This window comes from Orcinus orca, chromosome 9 (assembly GCF_937001465.1).
Source record: "Orcinus orca chromosome 9, mOrcOrc1.1, whole genome shotgun sequence".
Lineage (NCBI taxonomy): Eukaryota > Metazoa > Chordata > Mammalia > Artiodactyla > Delphinidae > Orcinus > Orcinus orca.
In genome coordinates, this window is record NC_064567.1 from 28,082,836 (window position 1) to 28,104,751 (window position 21,916).

The 21,916-nt window shown below is 37.8% G+C and overlaps 1 protein-coding gene across 26 annotated transcripts in view; it reads left to right on the plus strand.

The window, feature by feature from the left end:
• The window catches only part of CADPS2 (calcium dependent secretion activator 2), a 495,227-nt gene that overhangs the window by 455,096 nt on the left and 18,215 nt on the right, over positions 1 to 21,916 (plus strand). For 20 of the 26 annotated variants that reach the window (XM_049714516.1, XM_049714517.1, XM_049714520.1 and 17 more), the window contains 3 exons: positions 863 to 946; positions 1,053 to 1,085; positions 14,361 to 14,468. In XM_049714516.1, the coding sequence (XP_049570473.1) occupies positions 863 to 946; positions 1,053 to 1,085; positions 14,361 to 14,468 (225 nt within the window). The remainder of the gene's footprint in view (positions 1 to 862; positions 947 to 1,052; positions 1,086 to 14,360; positions 14,469 to 21,916) is intronic. The other 6 variants (XM_049714526.1, XM_049714527.1, XM_049714528.1 and 3 more) reach the window with 2 other exon arrangements.

The window sequence follows — 21,916 nt, forward strand, 5'->3', positions numbered from 1 at the left end:
ATGGGGGAACCGGTGCACTGGTTGGCTGGAGCCCACATAGCAGTCAGTCAATGACAGAATCAGGATTTATGTTCTCAGTCTGGTGCTCTTTTCATTGTACTCTGCAGTGCGTGTATCTGTTTGAGCTCCCCAACTACTTTGTAAGCTTCTGAAAGCAGGGATGATCCTTACATGTCCCAATTGGAACTGCTTGGTGAATACTCGTTAGCTGATGTATCATACTTCGTTTCAATGTTACAAGGGCCCCAGATGTTACACCTTTCCATTTTCTGTTCTTTGTGATTCAACCTCTTCTGTAGCTACAAAAAGTTGGGGAATGGTCAAGTGCTATATAATAGAAAGGAATTTGATGAAGCTTGACCATCGTTGCCTCGAAACATCTCTCTTTTTTTTTATTGAGGTATCATTGACATACAACATTATGTTAGTTGCAGGTATACAGCATAGTGATTTGATATCTGTATAAATTGCAAAATGATCACCAAAATAAGTCCATCCCCATACATAGTTACAACATTTTTTCTTGTGATGAGGACTTATAAACATCTATATTGGAGTTGAAAATTATATTAAGGAAGAGTCACAGGGATTTAAAGTTTTTTACTAATGGTTTAAGTCATCTCACACGTAGTAACCAGACTCCTATTACACATTGTTCTTTTATCTTAAAAAATGTGCGTATTTTTTCCAGCAATGTAAAAGGACCTTAGAGTTCATCTTCAAAATGAGATTCTGTCATTGTGTCACTTTATACATTTCAGGTGTTTGTGCCACGGGAGAAGTTGGTCCAAGAGTTGTTTGCCCCGTTATTTGTTTGTATGCACAGTACTATCCTAAATACTCACTATAACGTGTATTCTAGTTTGTTTCAGTGTTGGAAGGGGTGTTGTCTAAGCTGTCAAGATATGATGAAGGTACTTTCTTTTCATCCATTCTGTCATTCACTGTGAGTATTTTGAATGAGTTCTCCTCTGCTGTCTTTTGACTGCTGTCACAGTACTTATCAAACAGTTAAGAAAATAATTCTCATAATTATCTCTCTTCCACTTAAGGTGAAAGCAGCTGCAAAATATGTTGATGTTCCAGTAAGTATTTTTTTATCTGCTTTTTAAAATTATAAATAAGTCTTTAAAAAAATAATTATGGTTCACCACGGGTGTATTTCAGATCTTTAATCTAGCATCATTGCCTCAGGGAGCAGTTTATTTTTCTTAAGCAAGCACTAACCCTCATAGCAAGGCCTGGCAAGGTTATTTCAGTGTACCTTTTCCGTTGTAACTTGGGGAGGTCAATTCATCATGAGAACATATCAGCTCAGTGGGAGCTCTAGGATGGGGGAGAAAATGACTCACATTACTTATAGCAAAAGGTTCACTCTCCTTCCCTTTCCATGAAAGCTCTAACAGGTTTCTTATAGGAGTTAAAGTAACAATCAAGACCTGTTGAATCAAAGAACTAGTTTTCTGAATACAGAAGTGTTATAAATAAATCAATATTCACTTAGTTCAACCTTTGGTTTTTCACAGAATTCTTGGGAAATAATGCGTGACCTGTAAATTTGTTCAACAATTAAGATACCATGAGAGGAAAGTATGAAACCTACTTAGCTACAATGAAAAAAAATTCATGTGATAAATATAATCAACAAGTTAGTACAGCATTTGTAAGTTGATAGTCATTAACAAATTAGCTTTTGCCTTAAATTCTGTTATCACGTATATATGATCAAGGCCTAAGATGTTCTGTTTAATCATGGGTTTTGGCACGTGTATCAATTTTCAAAGAATTAGAGCACAAATGGGAAGAAACTTAAAATTTAAAACTAAGTGGAATATAAGTCATCTCATCTTTGATTAAGGCTGCACTTGAATAGCATCACCATCTCTAGATCATCATTATGAATGTTAGTGGTTTGAGAGCTGGCAAGCGTTGTGTATCAGTTGTAGGTGGCTCTTATTTTTGAAATGCATAACTGCATTTTATACTATGGACTAGACAGTCTCCAGGTTTATTGCTGCTATAGTTATTATAAATGAACATTTTAAATGAAAAGGCCATGGACTTTCCTGCCTTTGCCTGGGGTTTCTTCAGAGTAGTTTTTTGTTTGTTTGTTTTTAGTTTTACAGATGATTCCAAAAGAAGTCTTGGCATACTCCTTGTCTTGTACCTAGAATCAGAAAGTCAGTACTGGGCAATAAGCAGAAATAATCACATTTGTATGGTCCTGCAAAGGAACAGCATGAAAGAGAGAAAGGGAGAATTAAGAGGGAATGGTTTATACTCGCTGTATGAAAAAAAAAGACAAGTAATCATGGGAACACATGAATTTTATTGGAATTCCTAGCAAATAGATTTTTGTTTTTAATTTTGAATTACAAATTTTGAATCACAAATTTTTGTTTTTAATTTTGAATAGGATACCATAATTATTTCTGTTCTTAGAGCTTTTGAAATTCTTTATTTGACTGTGTACTAGACCTGTTAGAGCCCATAGAGCTTCAGCATTGAAAGACACAGAAAGTGGTTCATTCACTCTCCTTCTCAATGCAGAAGCCCCCTCTCCTGATAGCCCTCACAAAGATTCAGTCAAGCTCTTTTAATTTTTTCAGTGATTGCAGGCTCACCATAAGACAGCCTCCTCTTATGTATAATGAGTTGAAATTCTGTACCTCTGTGAATTCTGTCTTGGTTCTAATCCCTTTTCTGCATGATAGCCCTTCAAATATTTGTTGATAATTATCATACATCCTCTTCCCAAGAGATATGGTGGCTATTCAAAGGGATATATTGTCTGAGGAATTCTTATTTTCTGTATTAAACATCCTTAACTTCTTCACTGAATTCACTAATTAAATACTTATTTAACACGTACTAAGTGCTAGACTCTGGGCATGTATGATGAAAATATATATATGTCCTGCCCACAAGCTGTTCAGTGTCTAGGAATAAAAGAGATAGGGAAAGAGACATATCATGAAAACAGCTGTAACAATTGTACCCAGACTCTTTATCATACCAATCGCTCTCTAGATGAATTCCAGCTTACCAATTTCACTATTAAATCAAGTTGCCACCCAGAGCAAAGCATACTAAACCATAGATATGGTCTGGCCATGGCAGATTGCTATAGGAAGAGTTTCTCCCTTAGATCCAGACATTACAGCTCTATTATTGATGTCTGTAAGCATTAACTTCAAAAGCTATGAGGTGCTGTTGGCTGTTACTGTTTTTGTTTGTTTGTTTGTTTATGCTAAAACTCCAGCAAGATACCTTTCTGAAGCAGTCTTTTAAGGAGAACCTTATGAGGAAAAAAACAACAACACTGGCTCACCTTTCACAGAAATTAACTCAAAACTGATCAAAAACCTACCTGTAAAATGAAAACTACAATATAAAACTCTTCTAGAAGAAAACTAGAGAAAATATTTATGGCCTTAAGTTTGGTGATAAGGTTTTAGATACAACACCAAAAGCATCCATGAAAGAAAAACATTGTAAGTTGGACTTAATAATTGACTGCTCTGCACTGTTAAGGGAATGAAAAGACAAGCCACAGACATATATTTGATCAAGGACTTGTATCTAAAATATACAAAGAACTCTTAATACTCAACAATAAGAAAACAAACAGCCCAATTAAAGATGGTCAAAAGATAAGAACAGACATTGCAGTGAAGACATATAGGTATCAAATAGGCAAATGAAAAGATGCTCAACATCATTTGTCATTAGAGAAATGAAAATTAAACCAATAAGATACTATTACCTATTAGCATGGCTAAAATTTAAAAACTGACAGTAGCAAAATGTTGACAAGGATGCAGAGCAGTAGGGACTCTCATTCATTGCTGGTGGAAATACAAAACGGTACAGCCATTTTGGAAGACCGTTTCTTACAAAGCTAAATATAGTCTTTAGCAAACCACCGATTGCACTCCTAGGTATTTACCCAACTGATTTGAAAACATATGTCCACAACCAAAACCTGCACACAAGTGTTCATAGCAATTTTATTCATATTCAAGAATTGGAAGCAACCAAAATGTCTTTCAGTCAGTGAATGGATAAACAAGCAGTGGTATATCCATACCATTGAGTACTAGTCAGCAAAAAAAAAAAAAGAAGAAGAAGAAGAAAAATTAGCTGTCAGGCGACACGAAGACACAGATGAATCTTAAAGGCATATTGCTAAGTGAAAGAAGCCAGTCTGAGAAGGCTACATGCTGTATGATATCATTTATATCACATTCTGAAAGGGAAAACTACGTCTACAAAACTATAAATGAACTGTATAAAGATTACAAACAGGTTAATGGTTACCATAAGTTCAAGGTCAGGGAGACTTGAATAGGTGAAGCCAAGGGAACTTTTTGGAGCAGTGAGACTATTCCATGTAATACTGTAATGATAGATATAAAACACTATGCTTCTGTCAAGTCCTAACTTTATAGCACAAAAATTGAACCTGAATATATGAAAAAAAATTTTAAATCAATTAGGATATCATGGGATCCTAGGATGGAGACTGTGATAAAATAATCTAAACCCTACTGCAAATGTGTGGAATAACCTCACTAAAAAAAGTTGAAGGAAAAAAGTGCTGATCTGAGTCACTTTTGAAATGGGTGGCATATGTAAAAATAAAGGAAAAAGGAACTGTACATAAACACTGTACTCTTGTTGAGAAAGTGTTTCCTCCCAGGTTAACAATTCAGAAACCACTCTACGTGTATAATGGAATTGAACAATTAAGTAAAGGGTGGTGGCTGGTGGGAGCCAAGTTTCCCGTGGAGTGAGATGTTGAAGACAAACAAGAGGAAGAGGCTAGAATTATCCCTGTGGTAATGGATTGGAGTTGGAGCCATCAATGTGAACTTGTCTTTAGCTTAATATAGATAGAGCTGGTTGCATATAGAAATATTTTTAGATATACCTATATGCACGGGTTAGTATATACACATATATTTCCTCGGTTTGTTAGCTGAGAGAGCCTAGAAGCAGTGATATCCCAGTAGCTACAAGCACACCCAGTGCCCAGATCGTGGTCTCTAGTCTCCAATAAAATGAACCAGGATTCCTTGAAGAAATGGCTGACACTAGGACTGGGGCAGGAAACACAAGATGAGCCTGGAGCATCTTGTATATGTGTCAGAGAAAGTAAGGAAGTGTCTAGAAAGAAAAACCCACAATGATAGGAGATATGTTAAAGGGACCCAGGAGACCCCTGAGAGAGCTCCCAATGGCCTGAGCTAGAGTAAGTTCAGCAACCAGATAAATTAGGTAGTGTTAGCTTATAACACAAAGTATAAAATATATATCTGTTAGTCCATACTGACGTAAGTAAATGATTGACTGAATAAATAAATGGGGAGGGGGGCTTCCCTGGTGGCGCAGTGGTTGAGAATCTGCCTGCCAATGCAGGGGACATGGGTTCGAGCCCGGGTCTGGGAAGATCCCATGAGCTGGGCCCATGAGCCGCAACTGCTGAGCCTGCGCGTCTGGATCCTGTGCTCCGCCACAAGAGAGGCCGCGACAGTGAGAGGCCCGCACACTGCGATGAAGAGTGGCCCCCGCTCGCCGCAACTAGAGAAAGCCCTCGCACAGAAACGGAGACCCAACACAGCCAAAAATTAAATAAATAAATAAATAAATAAATAAATAAATGGGGGAAGGACTTCCCTGGTGGTACAGTGGTTAAGACTCGGTGCTTCCAATGCAGGTGGCGCAGTTTCGATCCCTAGTCAGGGAACTAAGATCCTACGTGCGGCGCTGCCAGAAAAAAAAGAAATGGAAAAGATAAATCTCCCAAGCAGAAGAATTCCAAATAAATAATGTGGATACTTTACTTCCAAGGAGACAGTATAACTCCGTACTCCTTAAGGCTGTACATAGCAACTCCCTTCCAAAGAGCACAGTATGAAAAGGAGGGTGAGGAGAATGGATTTATCAGGGAGAAACCTGACAGTATCACCTCAGCCAGTTTACTGAGGTCAACATCAACAGTGATAAATTATATAGATAATATTTATTCTTGATAAATATTCTGTGGTCTCCTTCCAGAAGCCTATAACTCCAGTCTAATCAGAGGAAAAACAACAGACACATCCCAATAAAGGGACAGTCTACAGAATATCTGACCAGTACTCAAATTGTCAAGATCATCAAAAAGAAGGAAAGTCTTATAAATTGACAGGAAGAGGTTAAGGAGACATAATGACTAATTAAATGTAATGAGGTCTTCTGGACAGGATCATGGAACATAAGAAGGACATTAGGTAAAAACTAAAGAAATATGAATAAAGTATAGACTTTAGTTCATAATGTATCATTATTTGTTCATTAATTGTAACAAATATACCATACTAATGTAAGATATTAATAATAGGGGAAACTTAGTGGGGAGTAAATGGGAATTCTCCATACAATCTTCACAATTTTTCTATAAATCTGAAATTATTCTAAAATTTAAAAATATTAAAAGGCAATGGACTAGGACTTAATACCTGAGGTTTAATTCCTCTTATGCTGCTCTATGCCCTTGGATTAACTGTATGACCCTGGGCATTACTTCACTTCAGTGGCCTCAGTTTAGTTATCTATAAAATGGATGAATAAGTTATATAAACTGCATTAGTCCCTCTAACTGTGATATTCTATCATTCTGTGAATTCTAGATCTCTGTCCTATTCCATCCAAGAAACAACAGAGCCCATAAATGTCACTTAGAAGATGATAGTAAGGTAAAGAGCTAGAAAAAAAATTCTTCAGAGAAATGAACAACATCTTCTAGCAAATAATCTCATTTTTGAAATTTTGAAAAAGCAAAAAATAAAAAATACATTTTATGAAATGAAGCGTTAGAAATATAAAATTATCTATGATATCAAGTGGCATTCCTAACACAAAAGAGAAGGAGGAATTCATGATCCTAGTACATACTTGATTGTCAGGTATTCCATATAATTATAGCACAGCTGAAGATGTATAAGAGTCAATAACAAATGGGAGAAAATATTTGCAAATGAAGCAACCGACAAAGGATTAACCTCCAAAATATACAGGCAGCTCATGCAGCTCAATATCAAAAAAACAAACAACCCAATCCAAAAATGGGCAGAAGACCTAAATAGACATTTCTCCAAAGAAGTTATACAGATTGCCAACAAACTCATGAAAGGATGCTCAACATCACTAATCATTAGAGAAATGCAAATCAAAACCACAATGAGGTATCACCTCACACCAGTCAGAATGGCCATCATCAAAAAATCTAGAAACAATAAATGCTGGAGAGGGTGTGGTGAAAAGGGAACCCTCTTGCACTGTTGGTGGGAATGTAAATTGATACAGCCACTATGGAGAACAGTATGGAGGTTCCTTAAAAAACTAAAAATAGAACTACCAGACCACTCAGAAATCCCACTATTGGGCATATACCCTGAGAAAACCATAATTCAAAAAGAGTCATGTACCACAGTGTTCACTACAGCACTATTTACAATAGCCAGGACATGGAAGCAGCCTGAGTGTCCATTAACAGATGAATGGATAAAGAAGATGTGGCACATATATACAATGGAATATTACTCAGCCATAAAAGGAAACGAAACTGAGTTATTTGTAGTGAGGTGGATGGACCCAGAGTCTGTCATACAGAGTGAAGTAAGTCTGAAAGAGAAAAGCAAATACCGTATGCTAACACATATACATGGAATCTAAAAAGCAGAAAAAATGGTTCTGAAGAACCTAGGGTCAGGACAGGAATAAAGACGCAGATGTAGAGAATGGACTTGAGGACATGGGGAGGGGGAAGGGTAAGCTGGGACAAAGTGAGAGAGTGGCATGGACATATATATGCTACTAAATGTAAAATAGATAGCTAGTGGGAAGCAGCCGCATAGCACCGGGAGATCAGCTGGTGGTTTGTGACCACCGAGAGGGGTGGGATAGGGAGGGTGGGAGGGAGACGCAAGAGGGGGGAGATATGGGGATATATGTATATGTGTAGCTGAGTCACTTTGTTATACAGCAGAAACTAACACAACATTATAAAGCAGTTATGCTCCAATAAAGATGTTAAAAAAGAGTCAATAACAGAAAATGATTCAAATCAAGTCATTTAAATATAACATGTTATGAACATAGTCTTATGTATCTTTGTAATCTGTACTTTCATGACACTTCTTTATGAAAGAACAAATATCATACATAAGAGAAAAATCATCACTATGTTCCTGAACAGAAGTGAATTTCATTATCTCCTGCTTCTTAGCAAAGAAGCTAGTAGCCGACCCCTCCCCACCCCCGTGATATCTTTCTAATCAGGGTGATAAACTGTGACCCTCGGATGGTTTGGTAGATTTTTTCTTGGTTAAACAACCCTATTCTGGAGAGCAGTTCCTGTTGTAGGTGCACAGTTCAAGGCTCCATCATAGAACCTTGGAATGTTCATGGTGGCAAAGCCCTTAGACATATAAGAAAAGCAAGACCTCGAGGGCGTGAATCTGTTCCCCCTGCTCAACAGTAACTTAGATGAAGGGAACTCAGACCTGAGAGAGGGGAAGGGAGAATGGCTATAGTAGATGTAGGACCAGCATGAAAACATTCACTTTAGCTTTACAGACGTGAACACTAGGCCCAACCCAAAACTTCAGTAGATTTAAAGTAGAATATTAAAACTAACCACCCCCCCAAAAATATTGCCTCCCTATAAGGTAGGGAGGATATAGATGATAGCAATGTATGTTAAAAAGTTGTATGAAAAGTTAAGTGAGACCATAATGTAAAGTAGCTGCTTAAAAAAACAAACACGAGGTAGCACAACAGAGAAGTTACAAACCCAAACTCAGGAGCCAGACTGCTTGAGTTTGGACCCTTGCTCCATCACTTTTGCTCAGTATCTGTATGACCCTGGGCATCAGTTTCCTTTTTTTTTTTTTTACAGCTTTATTGAGGTATAATTGATATATTTAAAACTGCACATATTTAATGTCCATAATTAGATGAGTTTGGACATAGGCATATACCCGTGTGGACATCAATTACTTTATCAAATGGAAATAGAATCATACCACTTCTAGGCTTGTTGTAAATATGTTAAGCACTTTTCAGGATTCCTGGAATGAAATTAGTGATCAATAAATGTTAGTTGTCATCATACATTATTACTGATTATAATAAATCTAGTGTCCAGATTCTAAAAAATAATCATTCTGCTCTATACTATCTTGTTCACATCTGTGTTATTGTGGGAAAATCCATCTGTAGTCTTTTAAAAACGACATATAATTTTTACTTTACCTCCTTTTGAAGAGAGCAGCCAGCATAGTTAAGGGGATCTGGAAATAATGGCTTATAAAGAAAAAAAGGGAAATTGGAATATTATCCTTGAGAGAGGAAAACGCTAAGAGACGAGAGTCGTGTTTAATACATGGAGTTCCCATTTAAAGAAGCCTCAGTCTATATCAATCAAGAGGATAGAACTAGGATCAGTGACTAAAACCTAGTGGGAAGGGCTTCCCTGGTGGCGCAGTGGTTGAGAGTCCGCCTGCCGATGCAGGGGACACGGGTTCGTGCCCCGGTTCAGGAAGATTCCCACATGCCGCGGAGCGGCTGGGCCCATGAGCCATGGCCGCTGAGCCTGCGCGTCCGGAGCCTGTGCTCCGCAATGGGAGAGGCCACAACAGTGAAAGGCCCGCATACCGCAGGAAAAAAAAAAAAGAAAATTTGTCTCCTTGTTAAATAGACACCATGACAGTGTTTGCATAGTGTATTGTTAACCTCCTGTGGAAGGTTAAACGGGCTTCTTCTGTATCTAAATCTGTAGCTGTGAAAAATGTCTGCAGCATTGCACCCACCCACCCATGAATGGGGAAAGTGAAGACTTGCACCTGTGGGATTAGGTGTAGCAGCAGGAAGTAAGAGCATTTGCAGTGTGTAATTAACAAGGAATTTTTTGCTTTTCTTTTTTTAAACGGCATTTTCATCTCACTGGGTTAACCAGTGATTAGCGCTCGAAAAAAATGTGCTGGAGTCTGCATCCTTACTTAAACTCATTCCCTCGCTGGTGTATTCTATTATGCAGCCAAAGTCAGGAGCTCACCTTACCATACTCCATTCCCGTCCATATTTGATTTCTTTATGCTCGTGGGGGAATGTTTTTAGATATTTGTATCCTTTTACTATAACTTCGTTAGCCAAATTCTGTTCTTTTCTGAATCGAATTAGAAGCAATCCAGGAAGGCTTATTTTGATTTAGAGATTACTACCCTAAGAAACAAGATGGAGAAGTTAGTGCTTAATGAACTGAGGATCTCAAAGTTTTTTGTGTTTTTTTTTAACATCTTTATTGGAGTATAACTGCTTTACAGTGGTGTGTTAGTTTCTGCTTTATAACAAAGTGAATCAGCTATGCATATACATATATCCCCATATCCCCTCCCTCTCGTGTCTACCTCCCACCCTCCCTATCCCACCCGTCTAGGTGGTCACAAAGCACCGAGCTGATCTCCCCATGCTATGTGGCTGCTTCCCACTAGCTATCTGTTTTCCATTTGGTAGTGTATATATGTCCATGCCACTCTCTCACTTCGTCCCAGCCTACCCTTCCCCCGACCCCGTGTCCTCAATCCCATTCTCTACGCTGCGTGATCTCAAAGTTTTAAATGGGAGAATGCAAAACAACATTTGCTCTCTCTTAGTGGTATTTAATACATAATGTGCTCGCTATGTGGTTTTTAATTGTTATTTTCTCGTTCATTAAGAAAACTGTAATTACAAATATAGCGAAGATTTCTAAATGTAGCTCTCCAGAACAAAATATCCTTGATAAAAATTCATCCAGATCTACAGTTGTTGAAGTTTAACAGGCTGCTCCTTTGATAAGGTTGGAGACACCCACTTGCACCAGAATGTGTAGCAATATTCTACCTGGTGATGCAGTCACATGCATGCTTTTCATTTACACACCAGCAAACAAAAACTTAACTGAGTGTGTTCAGTTTTTTGCTTTTTTAACTAAACTTTATTTCCCAATAAGATAACATGTAATAATGGAATGAGACGCAGTGACTTCCAAAATATGTAGATCTTACTGCCATAAAACAGAGTCCTTTGCACAAAGGAGCACTGAACCAGCGATAATGTCTTCTATCCAAACACATTTGTACTGTAAGTAGAAACTGTTTAAAAGGAAAATTACATCTTTTTCAGCAGTTTATCAGAGATAATTACCCTTCATACACCAAAGGAAGTATAAAGTGTTTTAAAGAACTATAATTCTAATTGGTAAATGTCACCAGCTGTTGCAGTTATCCTTACTTGTGTATATTCTTTTAATGATTATAGTCTCATGCCACAAGCTACATGAAAATATATTCACTAGGTGTGAAATTCCCGTATGTCACAGTTGCAAGAATACGTAAACAGCTCAAAGATAAAGGAAGAAATAATGCTAATGAGGAATGTAAGAATTGTAGGTTTTGTTTTCTAGGCAAGTGGATCTTAATTTGCCAAAGGGGAGAAAATGTAATTTCAAAAAGAAAAAAAGAAAAAGACAACACTTAATTTGTTGAAATAAACTTTTAAATGAGCTTTACTTCACACCCTCGACCACGGTTGTGATTTTCTTAGAGAGCTGTAGAACTGTCTCAGCTTACAGATTTCAGTATTATATCCCTCGGGTCTGCGGAAGGGAATAGCACTGAGTTTTCTCTTAGGCTTAAACTGTAAAAGTATTTGTTTTAGATGACAAAAGATAAATTCTTCCTGGACAGTGTTTCATGATGTCTAATGTTATCTTAAAAGTGATCAAGGAAATGGGAAAAAAATTACCTTCGGGTCTGTGGCAAGCGTTTAAAGCCATCATTCTCTATTTCTCCTGGCTGTAACTCAGTTTCCAGTGAGTCTGATGGGTCAAGTGATTGACTAGTTTAAACTTCTAAGCGTACTCTTCTTTTGAAAGGCAGAAATAAAAATGGGGTAGCAGTGGGGAAAAATGGTGGAGGAGGCACGCCTCTCATGTGTTGATTCTTAACTCTCAGTTCCTCTGGGCTGTGCCCAGCTGCCTTGGTATTATATATATCACAGCATTTTGTTTCTAAGCACCTGACTGAAACTCAGATGTGGAGCTGACTTGTTATCATGTATAGAAAGTCGTTCTCCTGTCATTTTCATTCTGCGGCAGTATCCTTTCTGAATGTTCACACTTTCAGTGTCTTGACAAATTTGAGAGGCACCGAGAGAAATCCTTATCTTATGGGCTAGCTATCTTCAACCGTTAATAGTAGTTAGTAATCTTGTACAAATTACCCTGCCTTTTTACTGGAAAAACTTACGTGTAACACCCCTCGCCCCCGAAGAAGAAAATAACCTAGGCTTCTCTTGAGTAGCCTTGTAATTATTTAAACTTTCAGACATTGCTTATGAGAATTATGTAGAAAAATAGTGAAGGCATGAATTTGGTAAGTTGTCTCCATTAAGTTTGGAATATATTTCCTACATTGTGTATGGTTGCTCTGGAAGGAAAGATCAGTGAAGACATTTATATAAATAGTTGTTTCAGATTATAGCTAGTCACGAATTTTGTTATAACAAGGTTATGGTTTTTGTTTTATAAATTTATTTATTTTTTTGGCTGTGCTGGGTCTTCAAATCTGTGCGAGGGCTTTCTCTAGTTGCGGTGAGCGGGGGCCACTCTTCATCACGGTGCGCGGGCCTCTCACTGTCGTGGCCTCTCTTGTTGCGGAGCACAGGCTCCAGACGCACAGGCTCAGTAGCTGTGGCTCACGGGCCCAGTTGCTCCACGGCATGTGGGATCTTCCCAGATCAGGGCTCGAACCGGTGTCCCCTGCATTGGCAGGCAGATTCTCAACCACTGCGCCACCAGGGAAGCCCCCTCAAGGTTATGTTTGAAAGGATCCTTCCGTCCATGTGGTATAAATTTCCCTTTAGGCTAAATACAAGACGTAAATATATAAGAACTTTCTGTGATTTTCATTGCCCAGAAATAACTTTGTTACCAAAAAATCAAATTAATTTTTATTAATGAGATATGCCCAATGTCTATACTGTGCACTGGTTAAGAGATGGGCAGTTTTATCATTGTATCAATACATAAAATACAATCCCCTCCCGGAAAAAGAAGTGATAAGAGCTTTGTCCTTCATTTGAGGAAAAGGCACTACTACTGTCCTAGCATCACTCAGATGTATATCTTGTCTTTCCTGCAGTAGTAATAGTTAAATGATTCATATCCTCTTTCACCTAGTTTCCTTACGTTATTTACTTTTACAAAGAGTCCATTGATGGAGTTTGTAAGTGCATCCTATAGATAAGAAATTATGCACGACTGACATTGACTTATTCGGGCATCAGTTCTACCATTTCATCATTATTATTGTCCTATTCTAATGAAATGACTTACTCAGTACAGACTATGAATCAACCCCAGGTATAGAGTATACAGATCATCTAGTCCAGCTGTGCGAAACTGAAAGAAGAACTAGAGATAAATTTAGAAGGAAAACTCTTTAGGAGCCATTCAGGTTTTTGTCCCTCCCTGGTGCTGATTCTGTAGACTCTGTAGGGAGGAAGAATTCTATTAACTGCCTTATCTTGTCTAATATTAGAAGACACCAAATGTTGAGTAACTTTGGAAACTTATCTAATCCACACCTTTGGCTCTTCATGGGAGACTAGTTCATCAGTATTCTTATTGCATTTCTAAAATAATACAAATCCTTGAGGTAGTATTGATAAATATGGATGAGTAGAAGCAATGGATAACCCACAAAATTTTGATTTGCATTTCACTTTGTAATGCATTAAATATTTTTTGTTCAATATCTTCCTAATAAGAAAATGTATTTTGTATCCCTTGAACACCCATAGTAGTTGAGGAAGGCAAACCAAGGAAAGCTAACATTTTTTAAAATATATATGGATAAACCAGCCAGAAATGATGAAAAGGAAATTGAACTTACAATTAGGAAATGATTATTGCCTGTGGGAATTTTTTTGAAAAATGTATTCATTTATACTGCTTGGCATATTGACCTAGCAAGTTAGCCATTAAAAAAAAAAAAAAAAAAGAGTATCTACTAACTTACAACCACATATTTCTAATCATCTTAATAATGATAAGTAACTATGACCTCAAGTTATAGACCTCAATAATAAACGTTCATTTACTTTAATTATGGAATTTGAAGGTGTCCATTGTTGATTTGATCTTAAGCATATTTTTCTACTGTAACTTTTGAAAGGATATAAGGAATGATTTTCTAGGATGGTGATTAAATACCATTTTCACAATCAAGACGTGATATTGTTTTATTCCCTGTGCTTTTCCCTCACAACAGAAACCAGGAATGGATCTGGCAGACACCTATATTATGTTTGTTCGGCAAAACCAGGATATTCTTCGAGAAAAGGTCAATGAGGAAATGTATATAGAAAAGCTGTTTGACGTAAGTACCCTTGCAAATCATGCTGGCTTTGCAGATGTACTGTGAAGGAAACAGTTACACTTTGATGGTATGTCTGCAAAGCAGACTCTCTTTTTTTATTTCTTTTTCTTCTACGCAGCTAATATAGTTGCCCATTTTATTTCTTTGACTGCTGACAGAAGCCTTAACTGGCTTTTTTCTGTACTTGAAAACTGTCACTATTAGAGTGAGAGTCTCAAAATCCTTCTAAGGTTAATTTTAGCAAGCAAGGTGATATCCAGTTTACCGTTGTGTATAGTTTACATCACTTGCCTTTGCAGCAATCCATAAACAGAATCAGACTGTAATGGATTTGGCCCCTACTATAAAAGTTTTTCTTAAGTCCGTATAATATTCTTCATTTAAACAAAGAAATAAGCTGCAATAAAGGCAGATATCTGCCACTGTACTGTTAGTGTGCATTTTCATCTTGCTTTCCAGTACTGACGTTTGCTAACAGAATACTGCTGTAGTCTCGTGAAGGTCTTCACTGAGGCATGGCAGCTCCTAGAATGGGGAGGTTGTGGTTTTAGATGGCCTGATCAGCAAGTTTCATTCACCGAGTACCTGTAAAAGAGACTAAGAGAGCAGTCCATTTCAACAACAATGTTGTCACTCATTTGTGATTATTCAGCAGTCAGTTCAAAGGAAATGGTACTTTGCTTGTGACATAACTTGGCATAATTCACTACAGTGCTGATTCTGAAATGGAGTATTTGCTTTGAACTGTATTTATTTATGTACATCTTCTCTGCATTTTAGAAATGCTTTTCTGGCAGTTTCATTTAATTATGCAAGTTACTGCAAATGTTTTCATAACAGCAGTTCACGGGCTTCATGGTGACACTTCAGCTGTGGCAGTTACAGAAGGTCCTGCTACGTCATCATCTCCACCATGGTCTGTCATGTCAGTGTTTGCTGTTTGTCAGATTGGGTGGTCAAAATGAGCCTTATCTTTCATATTTTATGCTTCTAGCCTCTACCCAGGCTGTTTTACAATAAAAGTATCATCTGTTTTAATAAGCTAAGTGTTAATATGTGTGAAAAGAATGATTTCCTAAAAGCTTTGATGCCCTGCAGGGGTAGAAAAATTATCATCCATCCAGCTGGCTCCTTTACAAAATACTGAAACCATATTAGCAACTTCTGCTTCCACTTGGTATTGCTCTGAATTTACAAGCATATGTTTCACTTCCAAGTTCTCTTTTACTTTTTTTGCTTATGTGGTAATTTTCAAAAATGTTGAACAGAAAAGAAAAGTTGAGTTGATGTTATTCCCATTATGTTTCTTCTTGGTATAGCTAAAGCACATCTTCTATGGTGAAAAAATGGTAGAATCATTCTGGAAATAGGCCACTGTGTGTGTGTGTGTGTGTGTGTGTGTGTGTGTGTGTGTGTGTGTGTGTTTCTTAACATCTTCAATTTTTCGTCTTGGCGACCTATTTACTACAAAGCTTGCCATCAGATTGTAAGAGGTAGAATTTCTTTTCTTTTTTTATAAATTTATTTATTTATTTATTTTTGTCTGCGTTGGGTCTTCGTTGCTGTGCGCGGGCTTTCTCTAGTTGCGGTGAGCGGGGGCTACTCTTCATTGCGGTGCGCGGGCTTCTCATTGTGGTGGCTTCTCTTGTTGTGGAGCACGGGCTCTAGGCGCGCAGGCTTCAGTAGTTGTTGCACGCGAGCTCAGTAGTTGTGGCTTGCGGGCTCTAGAGCGCAGGCTCAGTAGTTGTGGCGCACGGGCTTAGTTGCTGCGTGGCATGTGGTATCTTCCTGGACCAGGGCTCGAACCCAATGTCCCCTGCATTGGCAGGTGGATTCTTAACCACTGCACCACCAGGGAAGTCCCAGAATTTCTTTCTTCATAAAGTTATTTCCTACTTAAACTCCCCTTCATTCACCAAACTTCTTTTGAAGACCTTTTGTATGGCAGCAGTAACAAACAGAGCTAACTAAAGTGGATGCCAGGAGGCCAACATTAAAATGATGTGCTAGTTTGATTATCCTGGTGATAGGTATATACTTTCCTTTCAATGCCTAAGCATCAGACATGGCTGTGAGTTTGCTTCTAAGGGGAACCCTTGACAAGCAACCATTCTGTTTTGGTTGTGAAGGTTTTGTCATTCTGTGTATCCCCAGTAGAACATTGGACTTGTTATTTGTAAAATAGTTATAATGTCCTTAAACATTCTAATATTTTTAAGTTGCACATTTTTATTACTGTAATTAAAAATAAAAAGTAAACTGTAATTCTATTGATATGTCACCAAGAATAACATATGAAGGGGTACCGAGAGCCCCTAATTAGCCAAGACTGAATTTGCCTCAATTACAGTTAGTAAATGAGAGGTTATCAAGTATGTGTTGAAAGGTAAAGTAGAATGTGTATCTTAAGCAACAGATCATTACTGAGAGACGTTATATAATTACTTGGCTGGAGCTTAAAATAATATTGTTAGGTGTCAAGAAACAGTTGAAAGTAATGACCCTATAAATCCTGTTAGCAACCTTAGCCTATTACAGATAAAAGAATGAACAGTTTTATTCAGGCATCATGACAAACTTTTGCTATTCCAGTTCGCTTCCTGAGTAAGGAAATGGAGCCTCCCACCTTCAGATGCAGAAGAAAATGCGCACACACACACTCACACGCCTGCGCGCAGACGCGCGCACACTCGCTGCAGTGAGTCAATACTTAGTGGTTTTAACCCACCCAGATGAGAGTACAGGGCCTGCAGTTTCTAGTCATGAAATAGGAGAGCTTAACTTCTTACAAAAAATGTGCTTTTTATCCAGATGAAGTTCGCTTCGTTCTAGAACACATAGCGGTATTTCCATATAAAACACTTATTCTACAAAACACCCATCCTGCCACCAACACCAACACTTTAAAAAAGAAGGCATGTGTTTTACTAAAGAATTTTTCTCCGCATGATGCCTCACGCGTGAAAAAGACTGCTGAAAATTCTGTGAAACTGGCCCTGAGAGTAGTAATTAATTACTTGTGGTGTTCCTGGCCTCAGAAACTTTTTGATCCATTAAGCATCTTACTAGTTCCTGGTACTTGTGGCTAAATACCTTAGGGTTCTGATTAAATAACTGTACCAGGGACTAAGGCAAAAAAATGACCGTTGCCCTGGATTTGCATCCATTGTGTTGGGGAGGCACCTGCAGAGGAGAGTGGTACCTTCTACTGTTGTCCACGTGCAGCCCCCCACCCAGCCGTACACCATGACTCTGATTCCTAAGCATCCTGCACTGCTATTATTATTGTTCTAGCCCCTAATGGAAGTTTTCTTATTTCTTCAGTGTGTTAAAGAGGGGGATGACTAAAATCTGTATTATCTGAAAGACCATAGATAGGATAATCTTAGACGTTTACATCAAATCTTGAAATATTAAAACTAAAAGTATCATTTGAAGATCAAAACAGTTAATATTAGGATAAATATCAAGACATTCTGCTTTACTCCACAAGTGGTTAAACTTATAAAACGCTTTCTGCTTAAAACAGAAATAATTTCCAAAAAGTGTAAGTAAATGATGGCAGATCCCCTGTTTAATGGAAGGTACTAAGTTTGATTAAGGTACATCCCTAATCTTTTCAAAGTGTCAAAATAATTATAATAGCCTTCCCTGTCACCACTACTATTCGCAGGGCACCTCCGTGTGCCAGGAAATATGCTAGATACTTGACCTATATCATTTCTAACCTTCTGGGTAGATGCCATCACCCCCATTTTAGCCTTATTTTCAGGTTAAGGAATCTCCCACCCAGAGACAATAAAGGTCTTGTTAAGTGCTAAATCGGACTTTGAAATTGTGTCTCTCTAGTTTCAAAGTCCATGTTACGTCTACCATACTTCAGACTTACAAAATTTGAAGTGGTAAAACAGTGTTTGTAGGAAGAGGGCTAGACCAGGAATCCAGAAACCTCAGTTCCAGCCACAGTTCTGCCATTAATTGGATGAGTGAGCTTCAAGAAGTTATGTCACCTGTTTGAGACTCAGTATAGGTAGTACATATAAACTGAAGAAGCTAGTCTAGAACTCCAGATGGTTTCTGAAATCCCTTCCAGATTTTAAACCAACCAATTAAATTAGTTTTAATTTTAGCAGTGGTGCCAAAAGTTACTGGGTTGGTTGCATGCTGAGTCTTACACCCCAGAGTAGCAATCAATTCTTAAGTTTTTTTGTGATGGCCAGGTGAAAGCAATAAGCAGTAGCAATTACAGTAGATAAGTAGAAAATAGATTCTATGTAAAGACTGTCATTTGACATTCTGTACAGCTACCACCGTGGTTCTGAACCCTACATTTAGAAAAATGGTTGGAACTCATATATTCTGTGTTCATGTTAAGTCTTTCTGAGTGACCAGAATATCTTAAACAGAGGCTGTCTTTGCCTGTCAAGTGGTCATTGGTGGTACACAAGCTGTGTTTAAAATCTATATGTTAATATAATGGTCCCTGCGTCGCGCAGTATATTCTTGTAGCTTATATTGTACAACATGGGGAATATAGCCAATATTTTATAACTATAAATGGAGTACAACCTTTAAATGTTGTGAATCCCTATATTGTATATCTGTAACTTATATAATACTGTATAGCAACTATACTTAAATTTAAAAAAAGAAAAAATTATACTCACTTATTATGTTTTGAATTTAGCCAAAGGAAAAAAATATACCTGTTAAATCTACTTTTTCAATTTAAAAAAATGTGTCTTATCTGGGTAAGAGAAATCTAAAGGAAGTTCTGTAGCAGAAGAGAATATGGATTCACCAAAAGAAGGTGTTCTGCTTTGCAGGCAATCTCCCTTACCTCAGTGTATAAAACATCATTGTCAGTAGCTGTTTAAAAATTTTATCAAATCAAAACCGTCTACAACTTGTCTGATCCCAATATAAAGGCATGGCAATGATTTTCTAATTCTTAAGTTCCATTTTTAATGCCTACTATGGATGTTTCTTCCCACGCTCTCAAGTTTCAGCAAACACAGTGAGAGCCCCAAGTGCCCATGGGTCAGGAGAGAGGCTGGGCAACTTCCCTGAGAGCTTTGGATCTCTGGGTCGGAAAGTGGTGATGTTTCAGAAATCAAAACTGACACCACAGTAATCGCCTCGAGAGCATCCTCTGTGGTCACTTCCTAATGTCCAAGAATATTACAATGCTGAGGCCCATAGGGGTCGACTGAAGTGCATCCTGCTGTCCAGGAGAGACACTCAACCTTCCTACCTCTCTAAACCTTTGTGCATCTATAGGGCGTTTCCCATCTTGTGTCCCTTTGAAACAATTTCGATTTAGCTCTAGTGTTGCTGAAGACACATCAGGGTGCAGTATTTAATTGGTAAATCATGCAGATTAAACATTCTCTTGTGTTATAAACTGATTAAATATCTAATTGTTGAAGAGTTTCATCTCAATGAGATTTTTTTTAAATTGTGTTGTGATGTCTTCTAAAATTAAAAGTAATTCTTTAAATGATAATTAATCAGTGATATTCATCCGAATAGTGTTTTATGAAGGATTAATTTCTTAGGACTTTCCTTGAAAAGAATTCTTTTCAGTAAAGAAACTCTAAATTAAACATTTTAAGTAAAATCGACCTAAACTATGTCAGTGAGTTCAGTAGTCATTTTAAGATATGGTAAGATAAAGAAATGAAACTATTGCAAGTGAATATGCTTTTCAAAATAAAACTAATTTTGCACTTCTATGCTCTTGTTTGTCTCTGGACTCCCAAATAAGAAAAAGGGGGGAAATGCTCAGAATTTTTGAGTTAACTGTTTCACACCAATGCCCAAATTTTTGATTTGAGAATTTATTCATCCTCAGTAAGACTGACACTACTATTCTTAACTTATTTAAAAATTAAATTTATCATGTTGGTTTCCCAAGAATACATGAAATCAACAGGACAGGGGTAAGAATGGCTGCTAGATAGTAGGATATATTTAGAACTGACCATCTACTTTTTCAGTCATATTCCTTGGATGAATCTCTTTGTGTATGTAATCAACCTCATTATTAGAAATGCAGGCTGGAACCCGTTAAGACCCGTTAAGATGACTTCTTTGCCTTCCTGCATTTCTTATCATTCCATGATATTATAGATATATTCTCTTATATGTGAATGTCGATTTAAAAATAGCACTTTTCCTCTTTTCAATGATCTTTCACTTTCAAATGACGAGCAAGTGGTTATACACCTGCCTAAATCAGTATAGCTTCCCGTTACAGCGTATTTTCTTTTTGGTTTTGTCCCTATGTAAAAAGAAGTCAAATGGAAAGCATTAACTTTGGCACATTATGCCCAGTCATGATTTCCCTATCAGCACTCAAATGTTACCATCACTCTCATGTCATTCCATTCTTTTCCTTTTCCATCACTAGAAAAGATGGATGATAGAAGCTCAGGGATGTCCTTGAGACTCTTTGAGATCATTTATTTCTACCCACTGTTAGGTCGTGTACCCTGGGCCACACTGTGCACTAAAGGTAGATAAGAAGTTTAACTGTCTGTTTCTTACTTGTGTTATAGGACCGGCATCTCACATCTCCTACATTTAAACAATGTCTGATTTCGCTGCTTTAACACATTGTTTTCCAGGTGGTGGTTTTTATTTTCATTATATATATTCCTGCTTTGTTTTACCCACAGTATTCAGACTCCCACTGAAGTTGTTGGACGTCTTTTAAGACAGTTGTAGTCAGACTTGTTCTGTATATGGTCATGTCTGCCTCAGTAAATGCCATACAGAGCTTGCCCCTTAGCTGTTTTCTTTTTTCCCCTCAAAGTTTGTTTCTCTTCAAAACCTCTGCTCTCAAATTACAGCCGTCTCGTTCATTTTAGTTAATAATCCTTATTTTCATGTTATCATTTGTAAGTGTAAGGATTTGTGAAAGGATCTACTTTTGATGTACGGTGTGTGCCAGAATAGCTTTGGCAAGTCCAGACGCGGCTCTGCGGCCAAAGGCCCTCATTTGAACCTAAGCTGTTGGTGAATTAAGACCTGAGAAACTTGAGATAAGCGTGCCTAATTGCCTAAAAGAAACTCAACAAGAAAATGTATTGCAGCGTGTTGATCTTATTTCTTTAATAATTCAAAAGAATCTTCCAGAAATATGTGGACTTCTTCCTTAGATTCTTGAAATGTGATCACGGGACACAATTGTCATTTGGCGCTTGCCCAGAAATACACATCTTTGCGTGAGGCACCTGGACATATGTGGCAGGTCTGGTAGAATCAGCTAATTAACAACACAGGCTTAAACAGGCACCTCATCTGGCAGCGCAGTTAGTTGCCTGATGGTGCTCAGCGGGACCGGGTAGTGCTTTTTATTTTTCTACCCTAATGGTCTGCTGCCCACCTAATTTTGCCTTATTGTCAGTCACTACTTACCGCAGCTTGGGGCCCTCCCAGGAGGC